The sequence below is a fragment of the Lycorma delicatula genome, chromosome 8, assembly GCF_047948215.1.
Source record: "Lycorma delicatula isolate Av1 chromosome 8, ASM4794821v1, whole genome shotgun sequence".
In the NCBI taxonomy this organism is placed as follows: domain Eukaryota; kingdom Metazoa; phylum Arthropoda; class Insecta; order Hemiptera; family Fulgoridae; genus Lycorma; species Lycorma delicatula.
The window spans coordinates 97,467,309-97,492,948 of NC_134462.1; the positions used below are offsets into that span (position 1 = coordinate 97,467,309).

Consider the following 25,640-nt stretch of genomic DNA (forward strand, 5'->3'; position numbering starts at 1 on the left):
TTTACACGTTCCAACTTGTTGTGCACGTGCTCCTTGTAATTTGATCTGCTTGCATAATATTCGCTTTAATATTTAATATTCGCTTCGTCATGTTCGAACATGTATATAATAAGTTTGAACACGTCGTGCTCTCAGCAATATAAAAGCTGTATAAAGGATTGCAGAGCGTCAACATAGTTTCGAATGTGAAGCGTGCGTCTGGTACCTTTATTTAAGTTTTTAAAAGTGTAGTTTCATTGAAAATAATAAAAATAATAATTGGGATTTCGGTTTTTTTAGTATGCGGTCTAACGAAGTAACTGTTTTTTTTGTTTTTAAATTATATTCTTATGCAAAATGGATAAATTTGTGAAAAAATGAAGTGAGTCATCTACATCCATTGAATTGATTGGTATAGAGACAAGATTGTACAATAACAGTTACTTAAATTATGGTTTTACCTAACAGGATGGAAAGCCACAATGCGTTGTTGCTTTCATCTTCTCTCTGATGAAAGCATGAAGCCATCAAAATTATTTCGACACTTGGAAACTAAACATCCGGACCATAAAAGCAAATCCTTGCAATTATCGAAAGAAAATTACATGCTTTGAGAAATTAACATTTCTATTTGTAAATCAAGCTATACTGATAAAAGTACACTTGAAACATCTTATCTCGTAGCATTAAAAGTAACTAACATTTCCAAACCTCGTTAAATCGCAGAAAACCTCATATTGCATGCTGCAATTGGTATGGTCAGCGTTTTAATACGCGTGGAAGAAGTAAAAAAAATTGAAAAAATTCTAAAGAAACAGTTTCAAGGGGAATCGACATGGCTGCCGATGTTCGCGATTAGATAATTCAGCAAGTGAATTTTTAAGTATTCATTTTCGTGAATCAACAAATGCGGCAAACATTTTTCGGTTCTTATGTTTTGCGAGATATGAATACGATAGGGACAGACCAATCAAATAAAATAAGTTGTTTTGCAAATCAATATCTGTTCGTGCAACAGGACAATGTTTTTTTTATACTTTTTATAAAGATACTAAAAACTATAACATAAATTGGACAAGATGTACTGCAGTATTTAGTGACGGTGCAAAGACGTAACAGGAAATAATAGTGGATTTCTGAAAAAATTAAAATTAAAATCGTCTTATACAAAGGAACAAAGGGCAGAGTGGACGCACCGCTTCCTTTAGAATATATGTCAGAAAATCTCAAACAAGTTCTTTGCAAGGCTGTAAAAATGGTTATTTTTATTAAAAGTCAACCGTTACGGAATAGGCTACTTGCTAAACTATGCAAAGAAATGGGAGAAAATAAAAACTCTCTTCTTTTTCATAAAGAAGTTATCGCGGAGGAAAGTGTTGACCTGGTTATTTTAATTTTGAGATGAATTAATAATATTTTTCCAGGATAAAAAACGCCTTTCTCAATATTTACGGAATAACGAGTATATATTGTTGTTGTCTTTAAGCTAATGTATTTTCGTATTTAAACGAATTGAATGTGAATTTACAAGGATGTAATAAAAATATTTTATTAAAGACAGACAAAGTTCATGCTTTCATTAGGAAGTTTGATATCTGGATTTTCCGCTTTCAAAACAAAAATTTTGTTATGTTTATACTTGCTTCTGATTATACTGTGAAAAATCTGGATCAAGGAGACACTATTATTCACCACAGTTTGGGTAACATGATGTATTTGCGTGGGCTTGCGGAGTATTTCCCGGAAGATAAAAATAATTTCTCAAAGAGATGGCTACTGAATCCATTTAGTAAAAACGTTGATGCAGCTGCTAAGTTACCAGTTGAGATTTACGACCAGCTTACCGAAATGTCTGCTGATAAAAGGTTACAACTACAATTTTCATCTGAAGATTTAGATACGTTTTGACTTGCTCAACGAAGTGAATGTGGAACTTTAATCACAGAAGCATTGAAAATATTAATTACTTTCCTCTGTGAAAAGGGTTCTTCGTCTATGGTTGCGCTAAAAACTAAATACAGGAATCGTTTTTTATCACTTAAAAACAATTTTCTTTTGTATTTCAACATAGATCCACGTCTGGAGAAACTTTTAAATGAAAACTAAATGCAACAGTCTCATTAATTTATTTTATTTACATGTGTACTTAATAAATATAGTTAAATGTTTATAATAAATGATCTTTTTCTCATAAAATGATGTCATTACTGTTTACTTTAAAGTTGTAGGCTAATTTCGCAACCTCAAGGTTGAGAAACGCTATCTTACGGGAACAATTTCAATTATACGCGATATATAACCATAAAGTCAGTTATTTATTACAACACACTATTCTGACCGTAATGAAAAAAAAAGCTCGATTATTGATATTCCGATAAACCTAGTTTGTTTAATATACATACAGGAATAACATAAAAAATCGTTTTCCTACGCGATCGATTTGAATTCTATCTACAGAAACCGATGTAGAAGTTGAATTCAGCAGGCCGGCCGGCTGTTGTTATGCGTCACTGCTTTATATACACATATAGAATATATCTTATTCAGTAGTCGATTACTAGTTTCCTTTGCGACGGCGTTGTTTTACACTTACAGTTAATGCCAGTTTAACTTATTGTTATTTACTAGTTGAAGAGGTGTCATGTTAATATCCGGTGTAGTATTCTCGGTCTATATTTAATACCCTATAGGCGTACAATTTAATTTGTTACGTTTTAGTTGTCGACATCGGATTTTATTATTAAAAATAAGTTGTTGGTGCTGTTACATGACTGGCAATATCAATTAACTTTTTTATAGTACTTTTAAATTGTCTAATTTTGTCATACTTATATTGAAAATAATTTATTTAATTAACGTGTGATAATCAGGCTGAAAAATAAATTTAACTTCTGAAATTAGTAAGATTTTTTTCAGAATTTCAGTAAGTTTTTTTTAGAGTTGTAATGTAATATATTATGTACGTCCATTTCCTTGAAATATATATATATATATATAATTTAATTTATCATTGCCGCTACTCAGATATAGAATCATAAATGTTTGTTCATGTTACGGAATGAAAGTACGTAAATAAATGACCAAGCCACATACAGCTTTTCTGATCTTCTTGGAATAAACATGCGGTCTACGACCAGTCAGTTACCTGCCACAACCGGTTTTCTATTTCCATTTGTATCGTTCTTGAACGAGTATCAAGAAATGAGTTTCACGGTAAGCTAAAAGTATTGTTTAAAATAAGCAATAATATTCTATAATTATATATCCACCTAACCGTATTAATGTAGAATTATAAATTACTTGTGTGAGTAATACATTATTTTCCTGTTGTTATTTTAGCTGAAAATCAGCAAAAATTACCTGTATTGAAAATTAATAAAAAAATAATAATAATAAGATAGGTTGATTTTTTTAAAGATTGTATTCCTAAATCTGTTTTCAAATATAAAAAGCGAAGATTGATTTTTGAGAAAAAATAATTTCATTATAATTTTTTAAATGCCAGTAAAATATTTTTTTAAATTATATTTCCGTCAGTTTATTTAATAATATATTTAAAGAAAAAAGTTGTTAAACGTGAAATTAGAGATTTATAATAACGTTTCCATTTTTAATACTCTTGATTCTGAAGGATGAGACAAAAATTCAATATTAATTAAATTCACTGTCTCGAAACGGCTTCATTTTCCCCCTTGCGGCCGATTTAATAAAGTTTATTCGTTATTATAAATAAAAATGTGATTTCTTCCGCAATTTCATGGGAATTCAACTTCTATTAAGTACTAATATAATATAAAAGCTTGATCGTACTTTTAACAGATTTTAGTTAAAATTCAGGAGACATTCTCTATTCAACCTAGACATATATATTTTTTTAAATGTACATATTTAAGCCTTACACTTCAATAGAGAACTGATTTCGATATTCCTTCTATTTTTTTGTTTATAAAGGATATACCTTCATATGATGGTGTACATCGATTCAACGTCATCATCTGCTGTTCTACCTGGTGGCAGATTCCTTAGGCCACCGCTATCTTCTCTCTTCATCCATTTCTCTCCCAAGCCTTTTTCTTCTCCCCCTTGCAGTTTCACCACGTATATTAACTCATCCTTTTTCTTCCTTTCTTTTTGTATTAATCTTTCCGATGGAGTTTCTAAGATTCCACTTCCTCTTTACCACGTGTCCTGACCGGTTTCCTTTACGTCTGTATTCTTTCTGCGTAAGGGCTCTTTTTACTTTTAATCCTTTTCGACATTTTTTTTTAATATTAATTTGGCGCCGACTAGTAAAAAATTATTACTTTTTTAAATTTTAGTAGACTGTTTTCCAGGTCGATTTTATTTTTTACTTTTTACTAATGATTTTTAACAATTAATCGCATTAGTTTTTTTAATTTATTTTATGGATGAGCGATTATAATTTTGTAGGTCATATTAAGTAGAATTAGAAGGCACGACTTCGTTTGATAAGAACCGGACAGGAAACAGAATTCGTATAAATACCGGGGAAGCAATAATTCGCTCGTCTTTAGAACAGAACCGGCGGGCGTTTATCCAAAATTTAAGAAACGACACCGTTGAGGAAGGGATCGAAAATCACACGAACACAATGGGTAATGAGAAAAGACGAAACGAAACTACATCACGGAAGGAGTGCTATAAGACTCCTTGATGGCAGTGGATCATTGGTGCCGCCGATAATCTCTCGGGAGATCGGGGTATCGGGTCGAGCGCATTACGGATCTACAGTTTGGATCGACGGTTCGAACGGAGCAGCTTTTTTTCCGGATATTCAAATTCCACTTGAGATCAGCCACAGGCTTCTTTTGTACAAACTCTCGCCCGCAAAGTATGCTTCCATAGGCCTACAAGACGTATGGAAAGCATCCGAATGAAGTATAAACCTGTACAAGATTATTTACTCGATGGACATAATCCATATCGATATTTTCGTATTCATTCTTGTTTAAGTTAAATTAAAATCACTATACAGTATGAATTTATTGGAAAGTGCTCAGCTGTTTAAATGTGTGATTTATGGATCTATATAATTATTTTATTCGGCGTTAATCCATAATCCCTGTTGTGGACTGTTAAATACTTTTGAAAATTGTACAATAGTATGTACAATAATACAAGAACGTACAATAAGAATATGCAATATATTAAAATAGTTGCAAAATAATGGTATGCAGCTTTTAATTGATGCATTAACTCATAATGTTAAAATTAAAAAAAATCGTTAATACTGTTATGACGCCCATATATTTAATGTTGAGTGGTAAATTTTCAAATTTCAAAGAAAAAATGGAATTGCAAATCCCAAGACTATGCGCACACTCAGCACAGGAATCAAATCGTTGTAATAAGAGAAGTCGACGAAAGGCAAGCACCGATATAGAAGAATGTATTTTAATTTCTTTTCTTTTAATCTGGTCATGCAAGAATCAAACAACTGATCGAGGTGAAAATTTGAAAACGAAGTAATAAAAAAATGTTGAAAAAATTAAGCTGTTAAGATTTTTTTAATAATACTTTTCTACGTAGCAGAGAATGAAAGTCAGTTTGAAGAAAACAAAAATGAAAATAAATAATAATGTAGCTTATAGCCTTCGGGCATCAAATATAGGTATAGGAATTGAATGAAATTCTTAATCGTATGTCTGTTGTAACGGGTTTTACGGTAAGAAAATAACAACAGAAGAACAGTTTTAATTTTGTTTAAAAAATGTCAAAAATAAGTTGAATTTGAAGAGAATAAGACTAAAATGAAAGGAAAAATAAAGGCAAGTGTAAGGGGTTAAAACTGGAAAACGATTAGAACAAATAACACAGGGCATAAAGACAAGATTAAGTGTATGAAACTAGTCGAGTGAAAGCTAAGAAATAAAAATGCATTATTCTTTCCTTTACAATAATAATTCATGGAATAACAGTAAAGTACCTCTTTGACAACCTTCAATGTACGTTTGAAATTTACCTGAAATTCTTACTGTACCGTAATCTATTACTACTTCAAAGATTTACTGTAAAAACCCTAATGTATGTATTGTGGCCCCTGTTTAGGACATGATGATTTTTTTTAAATTATTACTCCAAGCGTAAATTGGTTAAATTATTACTCTAAGAGTATTATTGATATTCCATTTCTTTCAGTTAAAAAGAACAAAATTTATATTATTAACTAACAGACTCGGCAATGCTTTGCTATAGCTAGATTTGAGTATTATATAGATTAAATAAAGACAATTGAAAGTTTGATAAAACATTAACAAAATGAACATTACGGAACTTCACAAAATTTAACCTTTTCCTTCCCCTTTTTCCTTTTTCGCTATAGTTGGCGTTATATTTTTAGTTTTGTTCGGGTGATTAGTAACTGCCTATATTGTTTACCAAATTTTTTATCTTCAACAGATTTCAACAGAAATCTGTTTTTTATATTCAACAGATTTCTGCTTAATTTTACAGAAATATTTTTAAATTTTGAAAAGAGATAAGCAGGATTCGTAAACGGTGAATGAATTAATAAGCAACCAAGTTTCCACCTCAGGTATTCTGTTCATTTGGCGGATAGGAGAAAAGACTCCCCGGATATGTTTGCGACTAGAACTAAAATATACGCATACCAATGAATGATGAATTAACTCTACCGGTCCCCGTAAACTTAGCACGGATTAAATTCCACCCAAAGAATACGCTGACGAAAAACGGGATCGAATTTAAGGGATAATGAGATAGGAACGGTCTACCGATAAAGGAAACGTGAAAAAGTACAATACACCCGACTAAAGGAACCTTCTCCCTCTTGCAAGTACTGGGGGAAATCGGGATACATTTACACGTATTGAGCAGTTGTTACCGTTATATAATTTTGTGTATCGGGCGAAGTTCGCGCAACAACTAATCGATAATCCTCGGATACTAAAATGCTAACATGAAAAAAGGCCCAGATTTCTTTAAAGAAAACTTTCACGTATTCAAAGAATTGTGCGGTTTAAGGAAGTATTTGACTTAGATAAGTTTTGCCGGCTCCTCAACGGAGTGCTATAGAAAGGATGCAATTTGCTGAGGGGGGGAAACCACTTGTTCTGAGTTGTACGGTAAAAGAATTCTGTGATTTCAGATTATTGGAAAGTTATTTTGTCTTGAACAAACTTAGACAAATTAAAAATTGATTTTGAAGTTAAAAAAATATTTTATCAAAACCAAAAAAATGAGCCCAAATTTATTTTTATAACAATGATTTTTAAATAAGTTTTTCATCTAAAACATACGATCAAGGCTCACCGGTGAAATTTTTTAGTATCGCATGTCGCTATACACGAATGTTGAGGTCGGTTTCTTGTCTCGATGTATATTTTCATGTTACAAAAAGAAAAATTCCATCACCATAATCTTGGCACGTTAATTATGCGTTTGATTAGAGAAGACTTAATACGCTCCATATCCTTAATAATGAATAAAATTCATATACGCCTTTATCTACAAGTGATCTACAGATTGTTGAGTAATTTAGCGATCTTTATCAGTAAAAAGTTTTAACCACGATGTATATCGAACCTGTTCTTTTGTAAAATGTATTCATACTATAAACACAGACTGCAAACTGTTAAAATTTATAAAACGTTTTCTTTATCATTACTATAGTACGCCCATATAATTTGGCTGTTGATTTTTGCCGTGTTACTATGCGTCAAAAAAAAAATCGAGGAAAAGTTTAATTATACCATTAGATTCTCATCAATTTTTTCGTTTTGTTATTACAAAATTTTAATAATAAATCTGTTGTTATTATTACAACGAATTGCAACCAAACTGTACTTGAATGAGACACTGCCGGTTGAGTAATATTATTTTGATTTCAAATTGTTATATAGTCGAATTCGTGTCGCCCTGACGATTCGTTTGATTACTTTTCGTAATTGTCTTAAATTTTCTTTTCCAAAAATTTCTCGAAAACCGTGTTTTTTATATTTTCACGGCGATAAAAAGAAAACGGAACACTACACGCAAGTTTTGTTCAGTACATTTTATGGAGAAAAGATTGATGGATTTAATGTGTAATTATTTTTTACTATACAGTAACACGACAAAGTAACCCGTCAAGTAAAAGCGCAAATATCTCACAAACTGGATAATTAATAGGGTTTCACATATCCTTATATCCTGTAGCGTATATATCTTATATATAAATTCGAAAGTTTGTCTGTCTGTAAGTTTGTTTGCAACGCCATCACGCGAGAATCGACCGACCGATTGTTTTCAACTTTTAAGGATAATATATTTGTCTTATCACACGGAAGATTTTAAGCCATAGATCGAGGCCCTTGTCTCCTTTCTATACAGCCTAAATACTTTAATTGTTATTTATCAGTACTATTCTCACAACCGTGAGGATAACGGACACTGGCTTGACGGGAATAGCGAGCGAAGCTCCGTTGTCTCGGGAGCGAAGTCCCAGGCTAGTATTGTGTATTAAAAATAAATTTTACAAATACATTTGCATTAATTTTTTATATTATATTATTAATTTTTTATTTATATTATTAATATTAGAGAAAAATTATGGAATGGAAGGGCGAAGAAGAAACATTTTTACTGAGTAACAATGCCGAGGATGGCGAAGAAAAATAGCGCGTCTTTTTTTACCGAGCTGAAGCTCGACAGACGAGACCAGGCCCGACCGGTTATATTAGAACTCTAAGTACTTTTCATTACCATCTTCTGCTACCACTTGTTTCGTTCTAATTAATAACACGCTCTCGACGATCTAAATTTGTAGTGATACACGTCTGTACGCTACATTATGCAGAAACGTATCCTCCTGTGATTCCCGATTCAACAAAGTTGTATAAAATATCTACTCTCAACATATACCGATCGATCGATCGAGGTTAGGAATAGTTAAATTTCTTTTTTTCATATCTGTTCAGCTGATATCTACTGATATGTGTAATAAATTAAAATTATGGGCGAATTCTCTTCCGTTTTATAGGAAATTTAATGATATTCCTAAGCGAAGGTTATTTTAAGCTACATACATTCAACATTAATGATAAATATGTGTACACGTTAGATTATTGTACTTTCCTCTTAATTAACGCGATAAAATATTTCCTTTATAGCGTTTTTAACGGCACGATTTCTTTTAATGAACGGGGGGTAATCGAAAACGATTTCAACAAGCGTAGCTACGGGCACACCGTTGACTGTTTATAATGAAAAATAATGGCTGCAGACAAAACGGGTGAACGGTGAAGAGTTTAAAGAATTGAAATGAAACGAGTTAGTTTATTTCAGTCACTTTGCTTGATGGTGCTTTCTTGTATATAATAATAGTTGTTAAGAATACACGACTGCGGTAACTATATAACACACAGCACCGAAGTATATAAATTAAAAATAAAATTAAAATGAAAAAAAAACATTTCCGGTTTTTTAAATCTTAAGTGACTGGATTCTAGCCAAACGGAAATGCCAGGGTAATATTTAACTTTCTCCAATAATAATAACAAATAAATAGATTTTTTTATTATACTTTTTTTAAGTTAAAATTTTGATTAAACTTTATTGTTTTTTCGTTTTTTTTTATACTCAGTAATAATATACTTTTACTCGGTCCTGGTTCACCGACCAAAGAAACAAGGTCCCGGGGATAGATCCAAAGAAAGAGCCATCCGAATAACAACTTCCGAACACAAATATCAAGAGTAAAGTAAACGTAAGGATCATCGCTCTCAGCAAGGATCCGATGAACATCGAGCGAAAACCCGAAAATAATTCGAGAGGAAGGACCAAAGATAAAATGAAAGGAGTAGATTGTGAAAAAGTAAAATATATGTCAGAAGAATCGTAAACCTAGACGAATAACCTTGTCCGAAAGAAAGAGTGTGAGCATCCAACAGCCAGCGGTAACTCCCGACTAAAAATAACTCTCGATCTTTGGAAGATCGGGAGTTATTTTTACCTAGAAATTAACAGCACGGCAATAACCGATGATTTATCACCAAAATATATCAAATATATTTCGCAATAAAGCAGTTTTCCCCGGCCACGTCGTGAAGGGTAATGTCTGCGTGCTTTTTATCCGGAAGATTCTGAATTTTAATTTCGGTCAGGCTTGACATCTTTTACGTCCATATAAAATTCAGATTTTTATCATAGAAGAAAAAAGGCAGGAGGATAGTTGTAATCGGACCTGTCTGTTGTTATCGGAGAAGAGATAAAAATAATTATGAAGAGCTACCTACAGTAGGCTCAGTATTGTGTGGAATGTGTACGTATCGAAATTAAATCGTAAACCGTTTAGCCGAACTCCCGCTGTAGGATGAATACCGTTAATTATTATACCGGATCGGTTTCGCAACATTTGTGGTTTTCATAATTTCATCTTTATAAAATATATATATATATATATATAGAGAGAGAGAGAGAGAGAGAGAGAGAGAGAGAGCTGTCATGGGTTTGCATTGCAAGTAATAAATAAATTAAATTAAATTAAATTTTTAGAGATTCACGTAGGTACGCTCGGGAACCTTCAAAATGTGAACGGCTACACTGCCAAGTATATATAAATATATGCATGTATATGCACCGTAAATTTGATTAATCGCCTCCAATGTTGGAGAATAACATAAATAATTTGCAGTGGCGGCTCGTAGCTAAAATTAGTGGGGGCGCTGTTCCAGAAACCCTTTTTCTGGGCCTTTTCAAGGTTAAAGTTTTCTGAAAAATAAAATACCGAAAAAAAAAGAATCAAATAGAAAAGCTGGAAGCAGGATAATAATCTAATCCTTCACTTTATCACATTCAAGAATATGATACATATTTATTCGGTTTAACCGAATAAATAATAAAATGTCGATACAGATAATATTTTTTAATATTAGATAATAACTTAATATAATGTCCGCTTAAAAACACTATAGTCCAACGGTACTTAATTTAAATTTCTATGTACACAAAAACAAATACATAATTAGTTTTTACTATTAACCTTTCTCTTTCGCCCTTCCAGTGTTTTTTGGACAGATTTAGCGATCAAAGAGCCCTTGCTTTTCGCCATCTTCTGATTACTAAACCGCTCACTAAACCAAAAACAACTAAACCGCTTTCATATTCCTTCCACCGACTAAACTAGAAAATGGAACGAACAAGGAACGTTCCATAAACACGCGGAGTAAAAACAAAACTGCCTTCCACCAGCACGCCGGGTCGGCACTGCGGGAGCGACAGTGCTCTATCTCCCTCGCAGCCTAACGGGCTACTTTCCATGTGCACAACAGCCAAATACATACGCCGCTGGAACTGTGAAGCGCACAGTTCCGTACAAAGATTTTTGTACCTTTTTCATAAACTGGGGGATGGCTGCTGACATTAAGCTTAAGGATTATACATTGCACAAGTGTAAAAAAAGAATTAAAGAAAAAAGGAATCATTATATTAAATGTTACCGATAATATTAAGTGGAAATAGGGGGTGCTGCAGTGCAATTCCACAGCGCCTATACGCGAGCCGCCACTGATAATTTGTATATTTAACGTTAATTAGAGGTTAACGAGCGTAGATTATATTATGTTGATAGCCGGCCTCCGTGGCACGAATGACTGTTCCCACGAGAGTAACTGAACGAACCTACAGGATGAAGATATTAAATATTCACTTAATATGTTAATAGGTAATACTAGTCTAAATCGACGTAGAATCTGATTTTACTTCAGGTCAGTTCTACTGAACACTCACTTAAGCATTGTTCTGCCTACTGTTCCCAGAAAAGTGGGCCGTTTATATAGATATAAATAAATAACGTTTTCCGGAGCGGAAGGTAGCGTCTCAGCCTTTCATCCAGAGGTCCCGGGTTCGTATCCCGGTCAGGCATGGCTACGCTACAAATTGTCATTTCATCTCATCCTCTGAAGCAGTACCTAACTGTGGTCCCGGAAGCTAAAAAAAAGTTATTTTGATATAGGTACGATTCGTCATTGCACGAAATAATCTAACCAAACATAACCTGCATTCGCTAACTTCGACTAATTAACACTAATGCTTTGATTATTTAAATAATAAATTCTGTATTTACTGCTTATAAATTGAGTTGTTATTTTAATATCGAAAATATGTTAATATTTAAAATTACCGGTATATCTAATAGATTGCTATATACTTATTAAATTTCCAACATTGGAGGCGAATATTAATCAGATTGGTAATTATGGATAATCACCGAATTAATTAAATTCACTAATTTATTACTAATAATATATACTGTGGTTGAAATGTAGTGCAAGATAAGATTCATTTTCTGAGAAAAAAAATTAATTTTAGGATTTATACAAAGATCTCTAGACCGAGATAAAATAAATTTCATTTTCAGATGTCAAGCGTAAACCTTACCGTCATATAATACAGATTTATATGACGGTACTTATACCATCATATAAGATGATAAAATGTTTCTAATTCGAAAGCCTATGAAAAATCCACATACATGCTTATTTTTTTAAAAGTAGCTTGAAAAGAAAATAATTTCAACGAATTTCGAGAACGTAGTTTTCTACCTAATTTAAAGGTTAAATTCGACAATAGCAAACTGTTTTTCATGAAAATTATAATTTTTTTAAACAATGTTGACGATAATAATATAAAGATTATCATTTACGTAAGTACAAATTACATTTATTTTAAAGTTTTTATCTAAGCCTATTTAATATTTCTGATTAAGTTTTGAATAAATTAATCCAAAAACGTGTAAAAGTTGAAGAAAATTAGAAAAAATAAGAATACCAGGTAATTTTAATTGATTTTTCATTTATTCTACAAATTATTATTACTAAAAAAATTATAAAAGTGAAACAAGAAATTTTAATATTTCTTAAAATTTAAATAATATTTTAAAACAATTAAATAAATTGGTAAAAGTGTTTATAAATCGTTTAATTCGATTCTTTATATTCCAGTGAGTGAGATAATTATAGGGTCGGTTTTCTTTTAAAGTACAGTCATTTCAAATAACATTATTATACTTGACGACTGTACAATAGCCCATCGTTCATTCCATTCCCTCTGGCAACAACATAAACGCCACTGTCCTCACTCAACCCCGTATCCTTCTCTGTCTACGATCCACACTATTCATACGTACATGAGTGGGGCACTAGTCCCACGTAGTCTATCTCTTTTCTTCAATAAATCAATAGAAGGAAACGACGATTATCCGCCCCTTTAAATAAAAAAATATCCATGCAACCGAGAATATCCTGCCGGCTCTGTACACTTGTTATAATATAAGTCTTTATTGTAAAGATATTGACCTCAACTAGTAGTATAGAAAAATTATTAACTTTAAATGAAAAATTAAACTCAAACACATTGATTTTCCGAGCATATATACGTACAGCATTATATACTGTGTTTATAGGTTCTTTTAAATACCCGACAGTGTATAAAGAAATTATAAAAAGAAAATATTGTCAGGTCTTTTGAGTCGGCTATTTCCAAACTTGTAATTTTTATTTTTAAATAAATTTATTTAATCATTTAACCGATTTTGCTTATTGATCAAGTTAAATGTATAATAATTAAATAACACAATAATTGGATTTACATTTAATAAAAATACTACGAACGATATCTTAAAACTGATAATGAAATAAATAATGTTAGAAAAGATTTATATAAAAATATAAAATAAACATGAATTAAAAAAAAAAAACAAATAAAAATTAACAATGTTCACTCTTTAAACAAAGTTGCAGAAAATTTTACTTTTGTTCGCTTGATGTTGAGCTAGTTTAGACTGTCGCTGGTAGCGCGCAGTTGTGACACAGATGGATGTAGCACTGGTGTTTTTATCAGATTTTGAAAGACTTTTTTTTAAACGCATCAAGATCAACAAACAAAACCATCCATATGTTCACGTCTTACTTATTTAGACATCGTTTAAATTTGTCAAAGTGCCCGAAACAGATTTAAATTTGGTGTTATAGTATTGTAATACACCGGTTGCCAAGGATTAGAATCTTTTTTTTTTACTAAACAATGAAGAGATACGAGATCCATACGATATTTTGTATTTAGATAACGTACACACGTTCGATCGTATCCTAAAAATGCTGTAGGCTATCTGACGTGAAACAAATGTTACTTCTAAAACCGGGAAAGCGGCCGTTTTTAAGATAAGGATCCTTTCCAGATTTACGAAGGAAAGTGACAGGTGAACCAGTCTCGTAACCTTTTTACAGGCAACATATGTACCACTTCGGTAGGCCAAATTAATTAAAATGGAAAAGGTGTACGGCTCTACAAACGACACCTTCACTCTGTTCATCACAGATAATCGTCTACATAATAAACATCATTACTATTAGAAACAGCGATTCTGATCGGTAGCGTCTTGAATATCAAACAGCTTTACGTGCGTCATTTCCATAAGGTAGTTCGATAAAGGTAAATTAATTTACCCCGACGATACAGAATTGATCCATCGTCTCAAACTCAGTATGAGATATTTATACTAAAACATTATAGGAATATAAAATTTCTATATATATATGTGTTTGCACGAATCCGATGTGCGCATAATCATGATATAAATATCAACGAGTGTGCAATTTTTCGTGTGTAACAGGGTCATAATTCCAACGTTTTACAGCATGTAATAGAATGCGCTTTTGATAAAAATCGGTCATTACAATGCTACAAGAAACATACGCAATTTTCTTTGGCGACATCGTATACGGTGGATACAGCCGCCGCGGGCCGATCGAAGACTTCACAGATCATTTGACGGGTGGAACGCAATCAAGGCGTACTTTTAATTCGTCTTTCTAGGAATTCATCTTTTACAAGGAACATTTGTAAAGCTCTAATCCTTAAGACGAATTTAATTTTCTAAAATTACTTTAAATCTGCTACAAAGTGTTTGTATGTATTTTTTTTTTGGGGGGGGGGGGTTTGATATCATTACATGAGCTTGAAGCTTGTGCGTGGGGTATACGGAAATGGAATTTTGTAGCGTGTGAAAATGCCATGCCTGACCGGGATTCGAACTCGGGACCTCCGGATGAAAGGCCGAGACGCTACACTCGAAAACGTTATTTATATATATATATATATATGTGGTCCACTTTTTGGGAACAGTAGGCAGAACAATTCTTAATTAAGTGTTCAGTAGAACTGACCTCAAGTCAAATCACATTCTACGTCGCGATTTAGACTCGTATTTCCTATTAACATATTAAGTGAATATTTAATATGTTCATCCCGTAGGTTCGTTCAATTACTCTCGTGGGATGTAACAACAGATGAGCATAAATTTAAATAAAGGGTAATTTATCACGGTACGGTTATAAAAGATCTTGAAGACAGCGTAATCTGCTAAATTCATATACAGTACTCATCCACGCGTACTGAAATAATTAAAAAAGTAAATAGTCGTTTTTTATCTTCAAAAACATTAGTATATTTTACAATCTGTATTCGTATCCATTGTTTCGAGATTCAGTCACCGTGATGTAATTTAGATGGCGCTAGCCTACGTATAAACTCTCACGATAGATTCCGTTTTGTTCTGAAATTTTAATTCTGACTTTGTTAATTCAGTTCTATTGTACGGCTCAATTCGGAACGAAATAAACGAGTCTATTGTTCACAGGACTGTTTATTTAAGAATTGTAAGACTGTCGATCAATTTTATTCGCATAACATATCGATCGAGTTCGAAGATAAATCGAATCGTCGATAAATTTTCATTAAAATGAGTTACCACCTTAAAATCTGTTTTTAAGCGTAACGTTTTTCGAATATCGTGTTCGCGAGTGAAATTTTGATTAAAATTTCAAATTTATTAAATAAATCTTAACGTTTGATTACGCTTTTCGAGTTACAGGTATTTTAATAATTATAATGGATGCAAAATTTTGCCGGCCGTATTTAACTCAATTACTGATTAAAAGAGAACTACTGCATTTTTATTATCTGATTTTCATTAAATCTTAATTAAACAGATGAAAATTATATACGAGTCACCGTAACAAATTTTATGAATTTACATTATACCCGATCCAGATATTATATTTACTAATATTAATTTTAAAAAAGGCAGATTAGATTCATGAATAAAATACAAAAATATATGTGAAAGCAATTTCAAAGAAATAAAAACAAATTATAAATACGTGGATTAATGTTTACAAATTTATTAAATTTCAATAAATATATCAAAATGTTATTCGATGTTTAATTTCCATACTGGTCTGAACTTTATACCTTAGTTAAACCTCTATTCTACTTTTATATGTTTCATTAGTTAGAAATACCAGTTCTTAAATAATTATTCCCTAAACAAGTTGCATGTGTTAATTTAACTTTTCAAACCTAATACACGTGGATACGTAAATGGTGTAAGTTACATGTAAAATTACGTTAAGTTTTATTTTTTTTTTATTTTTTAGTTGTAGGGAGGGACCTCAAAATATCGAAAAAAAAAGAAAAAATACGGCTACATAAAATTCTGATCCCAAAAAGTTTTCTAATAATATTCTACATCGGGATACAATATAGAATCATTACAAAATAATACTTTGCAGTGGTCAAAGTGATCACTACAAAGGGCATTGTGGAAATCTCCTATCACAATTCGCCGGGAAAACAGCATCTTTGCAAAATTGTAAGTTTTGATAACTCGTTAAGAAGATAATAAAATTATTTTAATTGTTTTGATATATCTGTTCAAAGATAGATTAAAACTGCCACGCTTTTCTCTATCGCTTTTTCTCGTGACACAAGATCGAATTTGAAAATCGTGAAATGAAATAGATATTCTTCTTAATGAAAATAAATAAAACAAAGAGTATGTTTCTTTAAATTATTATTAATACCGCCCATCAATCTCTAAGCCGGAGTGGTAGTGCCTCTTCCTTTCGTTTGGAGGTTCCGGGTTTGAGCCCCGGTGAAGCAAGGCATTTTTCACAAGATTCAAAAACTCATTACCATCTATCGGAGTGGTTATTATATAGGGCATCAGTGGGTTGTAAAAAGTAAATATAAACGGATTATAGAAAGTCGCATCGTATTCTTTTGGGGGTGATTTTCTATCTTAGGTTACTACCTATTTCTAAATCTGTGATTAACCTTACGGAATGATAAGGTATAAATCGTGTCAGGGGCGGATAGGGATGACATTCCACGTATAACAATAATTATCTCCTCCAGCATTTACAGGATAGGATCAAGAGAAAACATACAAAAAAATATCGATTAAAACAGCATCATAAATATTTTATTCTGATCGGTACCGTATATTATATAAACAACCTCAGGAATGGTTATATAAATCATGCCATAGATAAAAAAAGAAATCCTGTTGCCTTACCTGGAAGAATCAACAAGAATAACCTTGATAAAACTTGATCAGAGCACAAACATAAAATGCATAATTAATTATAAAACAAAAAAATAGAAGTGAATAAGGCCTATATTAATTAATTAAATAATATTAAAGTAAAAACAAGAAGTTACTAAATACATAAATTACTACAGAATTAAATCATAAATCAAAATGCGTGAATAAAAATAATGTTAACACATTTCAATATAGATTAAACTAATATGCAAATATTATTTTAATTGTGTTATTTAAAAATTCATGGACAGATTAATACTGTTTTTTTTAAATAAAGAGCTCTTATAATTTTACGTAATTAATCTGATGGGAAGGTTTTTCAAACTGTACGGAAATTTATTAAAAATCTTAATGTAAGCATAATAATAAGGCCCTTCGCGGTAAGCCGAAGTAATGTATACAGTTACACAAAATCAGTTTCTATTGATCTGGTCGAATAGAGAAGAATTATTTCTTTAAGAATATTGATTGCTCTCTTTTTGCAATGTTTGCACATTCATAAACATGTGGATTAGTTAAAATTTTTAATTTACTTAATTTTTTGATGCCGTGTAAAGGGAAATTAGTTGAGACGAACTGATGTGAATAAACGAATATCGATATTTTTCAGGAATAAATAATTTTTTCTTCTCTACAAAGAGATAAACACATGGAAACAGACTTTTAATTTCTTGAAAATCTATGAAAAATGAATATTATTTACCGGCACTTAACAATGATCGGTGATTGTATTATGAATACCAGTTCTGAGATTTTGAAATAGCTCTATAATTAACGCTCGATTAAAATATTTTATCTCGAGTGGTGTAAAACTACTTAATAAATATGTATAATGTAAATAAATATTTATTATTAATAAGCAAAGAAAAAGTGGCAACTTTAACTTTAAGTAATAAATTCCTGGCAAGGCAGAAAGTGATGTTATACAAACGCGTAGGCACATACATACTGAGTGACGACTTTTGTAAAAACCTGTTCGTAGTTGTCTTTCCTACAGTTAACACCCTACCTAACCCAACTTGCTAGTTATGGATGCGGCAGGTTAAGCGGTAGAATAACCTAGTCAAAAATGAAAAAAAGCCTAACAAGTGCACGTGCAATATATGTACATAATTTCTGTGTACATTAATATACGTATTATTTTTAATATTTTTATTAATTGGTGTGGGTTTAACAGAAAACAAAAAAAAAATCACTACGTGAAAAGATTAAATTAATAATGGTTTTTAGTTTATAGTTAAACATATTATTATTTGGTTATAAATTATTTGGTCCAAAAACTGGCTCTTTAAACTGTATATGTGTGAATTTAGAACTAGCACTAAATTTTGTGTTAACTGTTAACTGAATGAAGTGTGACACGCCCAAACACACACGATATATTTCAGTTTTGAATTATTATTGAATTTCGCAACCACCGATGATGAATAAGATTGACCGCATAGACGCACTACGCCCTTGTTTATATTTGTTTCCATCGCGTGCTGACCGTGCAATGGAACTAAACTTCGTATTAAATTACCACTAAATAAATGAAAGAGGTCGATAAAATGAATCCATTACAATCAATGGGTTGACGAAATTAATAATTACTTATTCTTACAGCCATCTTTTCTTAGACTCACCTTTTTAAATAATTATGTCCTTTTAAAAATGAATCGTAAAAAAATTTATCTATTTTTGTTTTTAAAAAATCCTAAGGATATGAAAGAAACAAAGAAAGTGCTAAAAACAACTTCCAGTTAACTTTCAATACTGTTAAGTACTCTAAAATACTATTACCCACAACCAATATGAGTATAAATATTCTATAATTATACAGAGTGAACAAAAAAGAATATCGGGGTTTTAATTTTTTATATATATTGAATAAGGAGTATTGCTGACTTAAGGCTAGAGTCAAATTTACAGTGCGCAAGGCCGCATTGATTAAATTGATTATCCATCTTTCGCTTTACCGCGCTACTAGTAAAGATGGCAATTATGAACAGAAGGCCTTCTCAGTTTTAAAGTTTGCTAAGTGTAAATTTGTAGTTACACAATTCGATGTGCATTCAGTAGGTAGAAAGTACAATTGCAATTTTTCTAGTGTTGATAATATTCGTCGATGACATAATCTATTTGAATCGATCAGATGGCTATATGTCTAAAGGGAATAGTACGAACTACCGGTGTGTCTTCAGAAAATGTTGAGCGTGTCAGGGTGTCTTTCCTGAGTAGTCCTAAAAAAAACTTTTTTTTTTCCTGTTTAGCCTCCGGTAACTACCGTTTAGATAATACTTCAGAGGATGATATGTACATGAGGTATAGTCTTGTACATTCTCAGTTCGACCATACCTGAGATGTGTGGTTAATTGAAACCCAACCACCAAAGAACACCGGTATCCACGATCTAGTATTCAAGTCCGTGTAAAAATAGCTGGCTTTACTAGGACTTGAACGCTGGAAGTCTCGACTTCCAAATCAGCTGATTTGGGAAGACGCGTTCACCACTAGACCAACCCGGTGGGTTCCTAAAAAAAAAAAAAAAAAAAAAAAAAAAAAGTGGGAATGTTTTAAGGACCGTGATACGCGTCGTACCGTTTACAGCCGTTACAGGGTTTGAGATTTACCGATTATTCTATACGTATCCACTTCGCGATCGAAATGTAGCAGAATGAAAATTACTTTATTGATCGTATTGTCTAGCGATGAGTCGACATTTCATCTCGGTGGAAAAGTTAAAACACAAAATAACCGTATCTGGGGGATCAGAAAATCACCGTAAACTCTTGCGAAAGGATTTCGCCAAAATTAAATATGCGATATCCTAACGGGACGTTTACTCGTTTCGCTGAAATGAGCGTAAAACGATGTTTATTTGGGTATTCGACTCTTTCCTAGACTCCAAGAAGGACCAATTATTTTATTCGGCAACAAGTTGGTACATCTTCTCACGGGGATAACTTTGTACGGGATCAGATGAATGATGTTTTCCTCGACTGCTAGATCGGTCGGGATGGACCCGATGATAAAGCTTGTTTTCGATGGTCTCAACCGAAACCCCGATCTGACCCAATGTGATTTTTTCATTCGGAAGTTTATAAAGAATCTTATATATGCGCCTACGATACCTACCGATCTACCCGATTTGAGACTCACCGACACACCGATCTACCCGATTTGTTAGAAGCAGTTTTTGCCTGAATTACTCCAGAAATGCTGATTAAAGTTTGGGACAAACTCCTATCGGATGGATAAGTGTTACGTGATAAAAAATGCCACACTGAACATTTATAGGGAAAAATTTTAAGTTACTTTTTCATTTTATGATTCAATTTTTGTAAGTCAAAGTTAAATAAAAATATTATTAAATAGCTATATAACCCCGATTTCGTTTGCACTGATTCTTTATATACATCTGTAGTATAATCTAATATGTTCTTTTGTTTATTTTTAGAAAAAATGTTTTTTTTTTAGAAATTTTTAAATAAATGTAACACCATTTTCATGTAATTACATGTTCACATTAGCCTGAAACCATCATTAAACATAGTTATACTAAATAATTCTGGTTTTTTTAACAGAGATTTTATCTAACGTACTAAAAATTCTTTGTAAATTAGAACATGATTAGGGGTAGGGGGGCTTCTCACAAAACAATTAAGTTTCTAATATGTAATGAGACAAACAATTCTTTAAATGTTTATCGTACCTAATAAATCTTTTTTAAAGCATATACATCAGTTGCTACAATAAATAACTTCAGCGATCTGATAGGAACTTACAGCTAACATTTTCATTTAAGGAGAGGTTACTGATCTGATTGCAGGATCTGTTGTTTAGTTAGTTTTTTTTAATACATTTTTTATTTAAAAAAAAAGATAATCCATTCTTACTAAGAAATTCATGGATCTAGCTGGCTGTTTCCAGTTAGAAAGTTTAACTTTTTATCTGAATAAATTATGTACCACTTGTAAAATGATAATAATACCTAGCAATAAACTTCTTCCAAATTAATTTGTGATAAACGAAGTAGGAAGATTAGATCCGGGACGCCTTGTCCTATTTTAAGAAAGAAAAAAAATTGATGTTTATAGAATGTTAAGTAAAACCATTTTATTAAGTGGAATAGAAACGGCTACGGATATTTTAATTTTAGCCTAATAGAATTGCGATAAAAGTTTCAATTACATTAGAAAAATCTTATTCGAAGTATCCGTGAGCATTTTAAACTTTAATCGGTACACATTTTGGGTCTTATGGGTTATAAGACCACCACTCTAAATATCTGTCCAAGTTCGGTTATGAGATAACAAAATAAATAAGTATATATAAATTTATATAATAAATAAATCTAAAAGTATAAATATAATCTAACGAAACTCGCTTCGCGCGCTAGTTTAGGTTAGCAAGCGAAGCGAGCGTAGGTTAACTCTAGTAGGTCTTATATAATAAATACATATATATTTATATGTATATAAATACATATATATGGTTACCTGATAGCCGAACTTTGACAGATATTTATGAACAGATATATATTGGATATTTATATAGGTGGTCGTATAACTCATGAGCCCACATTTTTTTAAGAAAAGGGAAAATTAATTATGAGGGATTCAACGTGTGAATTAATCATTTTCTCATGAAAAGAATTAATACATCTCCAAAATGGTTTCTATTTAAAAAGATTTTCTTATCTGTGCGCAAAAGCAACCAGTCAAACCGATCTAGTGTGTCGGTTTTACTAGTAACCTAACTGTTGTGGGCTAAGATGAATTTTTTTTTTTTTAACTTTTCTTGAATTTTCATCCGCATTTATATATGAAAATAAAAAAATCAATTAAACCGATGGACTACAAAATAGTGTAATAATAGAAAGAACAAACAATAAACATTCTTAAAATAATTTTATCAAAAACTGGGAGGAGACTTCCCTCCGTATCAAACACCCCTATCCAGGTACTTTATAGCCAGAATTAAATGTATTTACAGTTAACTAGACAGCATCAAGAAACACTATTATGTTATTGTTATAAAATATTTTTATAGAAATCGGTATTTACCACACTTAGCACAAAATATATTTTTTTACGCAAATGTGCGTACGTGTTAATTTAACCCGCGTATTAAAAAAAATGTAATTTTACTTATTAAATTAAATTTTCGACAAGAAAAAGTCAAACAGTATGTATGTATGTAAGTTTAAAAAAACTTAGCCTTACAATTTTAATTATATCCATACTTATTATTTCATACAAATCGACGATTTTCAATTTAAAATAAAAGTTGTGTACACGGTGTTATTCATTTATAAATAAGTATTAATCGGTTAAAAAAAATTTATTACGACATAATTTTACATCCCATCGAAAAAATATACTTCATACGTAATCCCTAACAAAAACTAAAGTAAATAGAATCCAAGAAGATTCTCAAACAGTAATTAACTGTACGCTAAGACTTCAGGGGCATAAGCCCGTATCCCGTTTACTTCCCCCCTTACCCTTAGAAAGGTTTTGACTTTATTTAAATTTTTTTTTTTAACGAGCAATTGCTACCGCGTTCTTTCAACTCGATCCGCCATTGTCGTTATCTGTATTATCAACAGAAAAATACGCGAGACCCGCAATAAAATTTTCATTTATTCGGCTTACCTGTTCGCTGTCCAGAACGCACGATATTTTCGTAATATTTGTGGTCGTACATCCTGTCCATCGTTGTTGAGAACAATGTACTGTATTTAGTCGCATCGTTATCAGTAATGTCAGCAGTCCTACGTAAAATCGAATCGCCTCTGATGATTTTACGGTAGTATTTTTTCTGAGCAACGTTTTTGTTGAAATAATTATGAAAATAAATAAAAAAGAAAACAAGGAAGAGGGAAGGGCAGCCCGATGCCCCATCGCTTCCCATCCTTTCTATTCAAAGTAATTACTATCTAGCATTGATTTTCCTTGTTTAACAACTTTTTTTACATTATATAAATTCACATCGCACATAATTCATAAAAATATATATTATTTGTTAAAAATTAAACTAACACTTTATTATTTAAAAAAAAAGAGAAAAAACACTTTAGATTTATCACAACACAACTTATAACACGTTAAATTTTTATTTAACTATAAGAAACACTATATAGAGTACAGATAAATATCTTCCGATGAAACCGAACTACCGACTGAAACTGAATGGAGTAAACTGCCGCCAGCCGCCACACACACAAAACATACAATACATACACATAATCATAGACTTTTCCCCTACCACATCACAATGCACACTCTTCCCCTTTCTCTTCTACTTTAGACGTCTGCTCTCCCCTCCATTCATTTACATGGCGTTCACTCCCTACTCTTTCACCCACCCCTGCGTTCGACGACACCGGACGGCGGTGTTCTTCCGCTGTTCGGGGTTATTTCTCTGTTGTTTTGTTTTTCTCGCATTGTTTGTATTTACACATATATATTTATTTCATTTTTTAACCGACCCAAAGAGAGAAGTAGGAGGAAGTTCTCAATTCAATTCGTACGTTCACTAAACGGAGTGATTTCCATTAATTTTTTATTTTGTAGAGAAAGTTTTTTTCGAAGGACCGTTGTAAGATTGAAGAATTACTAATCAGTAATTCTTATAGCCTGATGTCATTCTGATATGCAAAAATTCAAGGAAATTAGTCGGTAAATATACGTTACATATTATCGTAAATTTCCTATTATGTTATTCTAATATATTTAGAATAAAAACATTCCAGAAAGCTAAGTTCACGGTCTTTAGCATCCTCCGATTACATCGTTTTTCTGCATTCCTTTTATTGATATGCTGGTTTTTCGCCTTGGGTTTCTTGAACGGATTTTTTATTCAGAACGAGCAGTTTTTTGTATGCCAAGATCATGGATCTTGCGGACGCAGATCCGTTAATTTTGTTTCTTGTAGTTTCTTGCGGACGCAAGAAACAGAATTAAAATAATAACTCAATTCCTTATCGGTTTTTTAATACTATCCAAACAAAGAATAAGTTGGTGGTAGTTTTCAGTTAGGCATCCGATTACAAAAAAAAAAAAAATAAATAAATAAATAAATTGAAAGGTAGTCGGTAATTAAGTATTAAGGTGTGGTAATACAATTTACTGCGGGAAAGTATTTCATTATTTTCTAGTAAAAATTACAACAGATGAACGAAGTAAGATAGATATGAAAAGTAGACTGGTGCAAGCAAAGAGTACACGCAAAAAAATCTGTAGTATTAAATAAGAATCTACGAATTAGAAAGATATTCTTAAAAATGTTTGTTTGAAGTGTAATGTTTGTTAACAGCGGTTTCTAACGTTTTCATTGCCGTGAATCCCTTATAGCCCATATTATGTTCTGACAAACCCCCTAAATCTTTACCTAATTAACATTGGTCGACTTAATGTATTCTCATTAAATATTTGAATAATGTAACGAACTAAATATCTCAAGAAGTGATAGCGAAATTACATTACCAATTTTAAGTTGTAAATGTATCTAAGAACATAGTATAAAAATGATAATAATTTTTACGATGTCACTGTAATATGTTTTTCAAGCTTACCATAAGCTTGGTTGTCGGTTGATGTATTTTTGCAGCTGCCAGTTTTCCGAAGTCTGGTTCAATTGTAGCTACTTGAAGTCGTAAATCTGGTTCCACATCAAATTTATCTCTATAATTCTTTTTCAAGAAGACTAGAGCAGTAAATGTACACTCACAGAAGTATTTTGATGAAATGAACAATAGGTGTTGTATTGTAGTCCGGGAGACATCTGGGTACATCGGTAGTGCATATAACCAAAATTGTGACAGGCTCATTTAATTAGGAATTAATTTTTAACTGTCCAATTTTTGTAGAACAAATATCGTATCCGGGCAATAATAACATGAAAGTGTTTTTCGCCCTGAAAAAAAGAAAAAAAAAGTTCATAATAGGAAATACAATTTTCAAACTGGAATCACACGATAATGCTAAAAGCTCTTCTTTTATTTTGACGGGAAGGCTATTTTCTGTCATCATGAAGGGGTTTTTCATCCAGTTATTATGTTCCCTGTAGGAAGGAAAATATTTACTTAATTTCAATTCCAGTTCTTTTATGAACTGGAATTGTTCATAAAATAAGGCGTTCTTTTATGTTTTCAGTGGTATCGGACGAGAGTTGATCACCATTTGTTGCAAGAAAATCACCGTGAGGAAAACGAATCGAATTCTCGATTAGCAACTCGGCGTGACCATAAGTTTAATTTCTTTATTGT

The 25,640-nt window shown here is 31.8% G+C and overlaps 2 protein-coding genes across 3 annotated transcripts in view; one reads left to right on the plus strand and one right to left on the minus strand.

Moving 5' to 3' along the window:
• The window catches only part of LOC142329563 (uncharacterized), a 105,945-nt gene extending 82,330 nt beyond the window's left edge, over positions 1–23,615 (minus strand). The window contains exon 1 of the mRNA XM_075374243.1: positions 23,026–23,615. Coding sequence (XP_075230358.1) covers positions 23,026–23,274 — 249 coding nt within the window. The 5' untranslated portion in view covers positions 23,275–23,615. The remainder of the gene's footprint in view (positions 1–23,025) is intronic.
• LOC142329562 (E3 ubiquitin-protein ligase MYCBP2-like) overlaps positions 1–25,640 on the plus strand; it is a 482,039-nt gene that overhangs the window by 299,819 nt on the left and 156,580 nt on the right. The gene's annotated exons all lie outside the window — the stretch shown is intronic.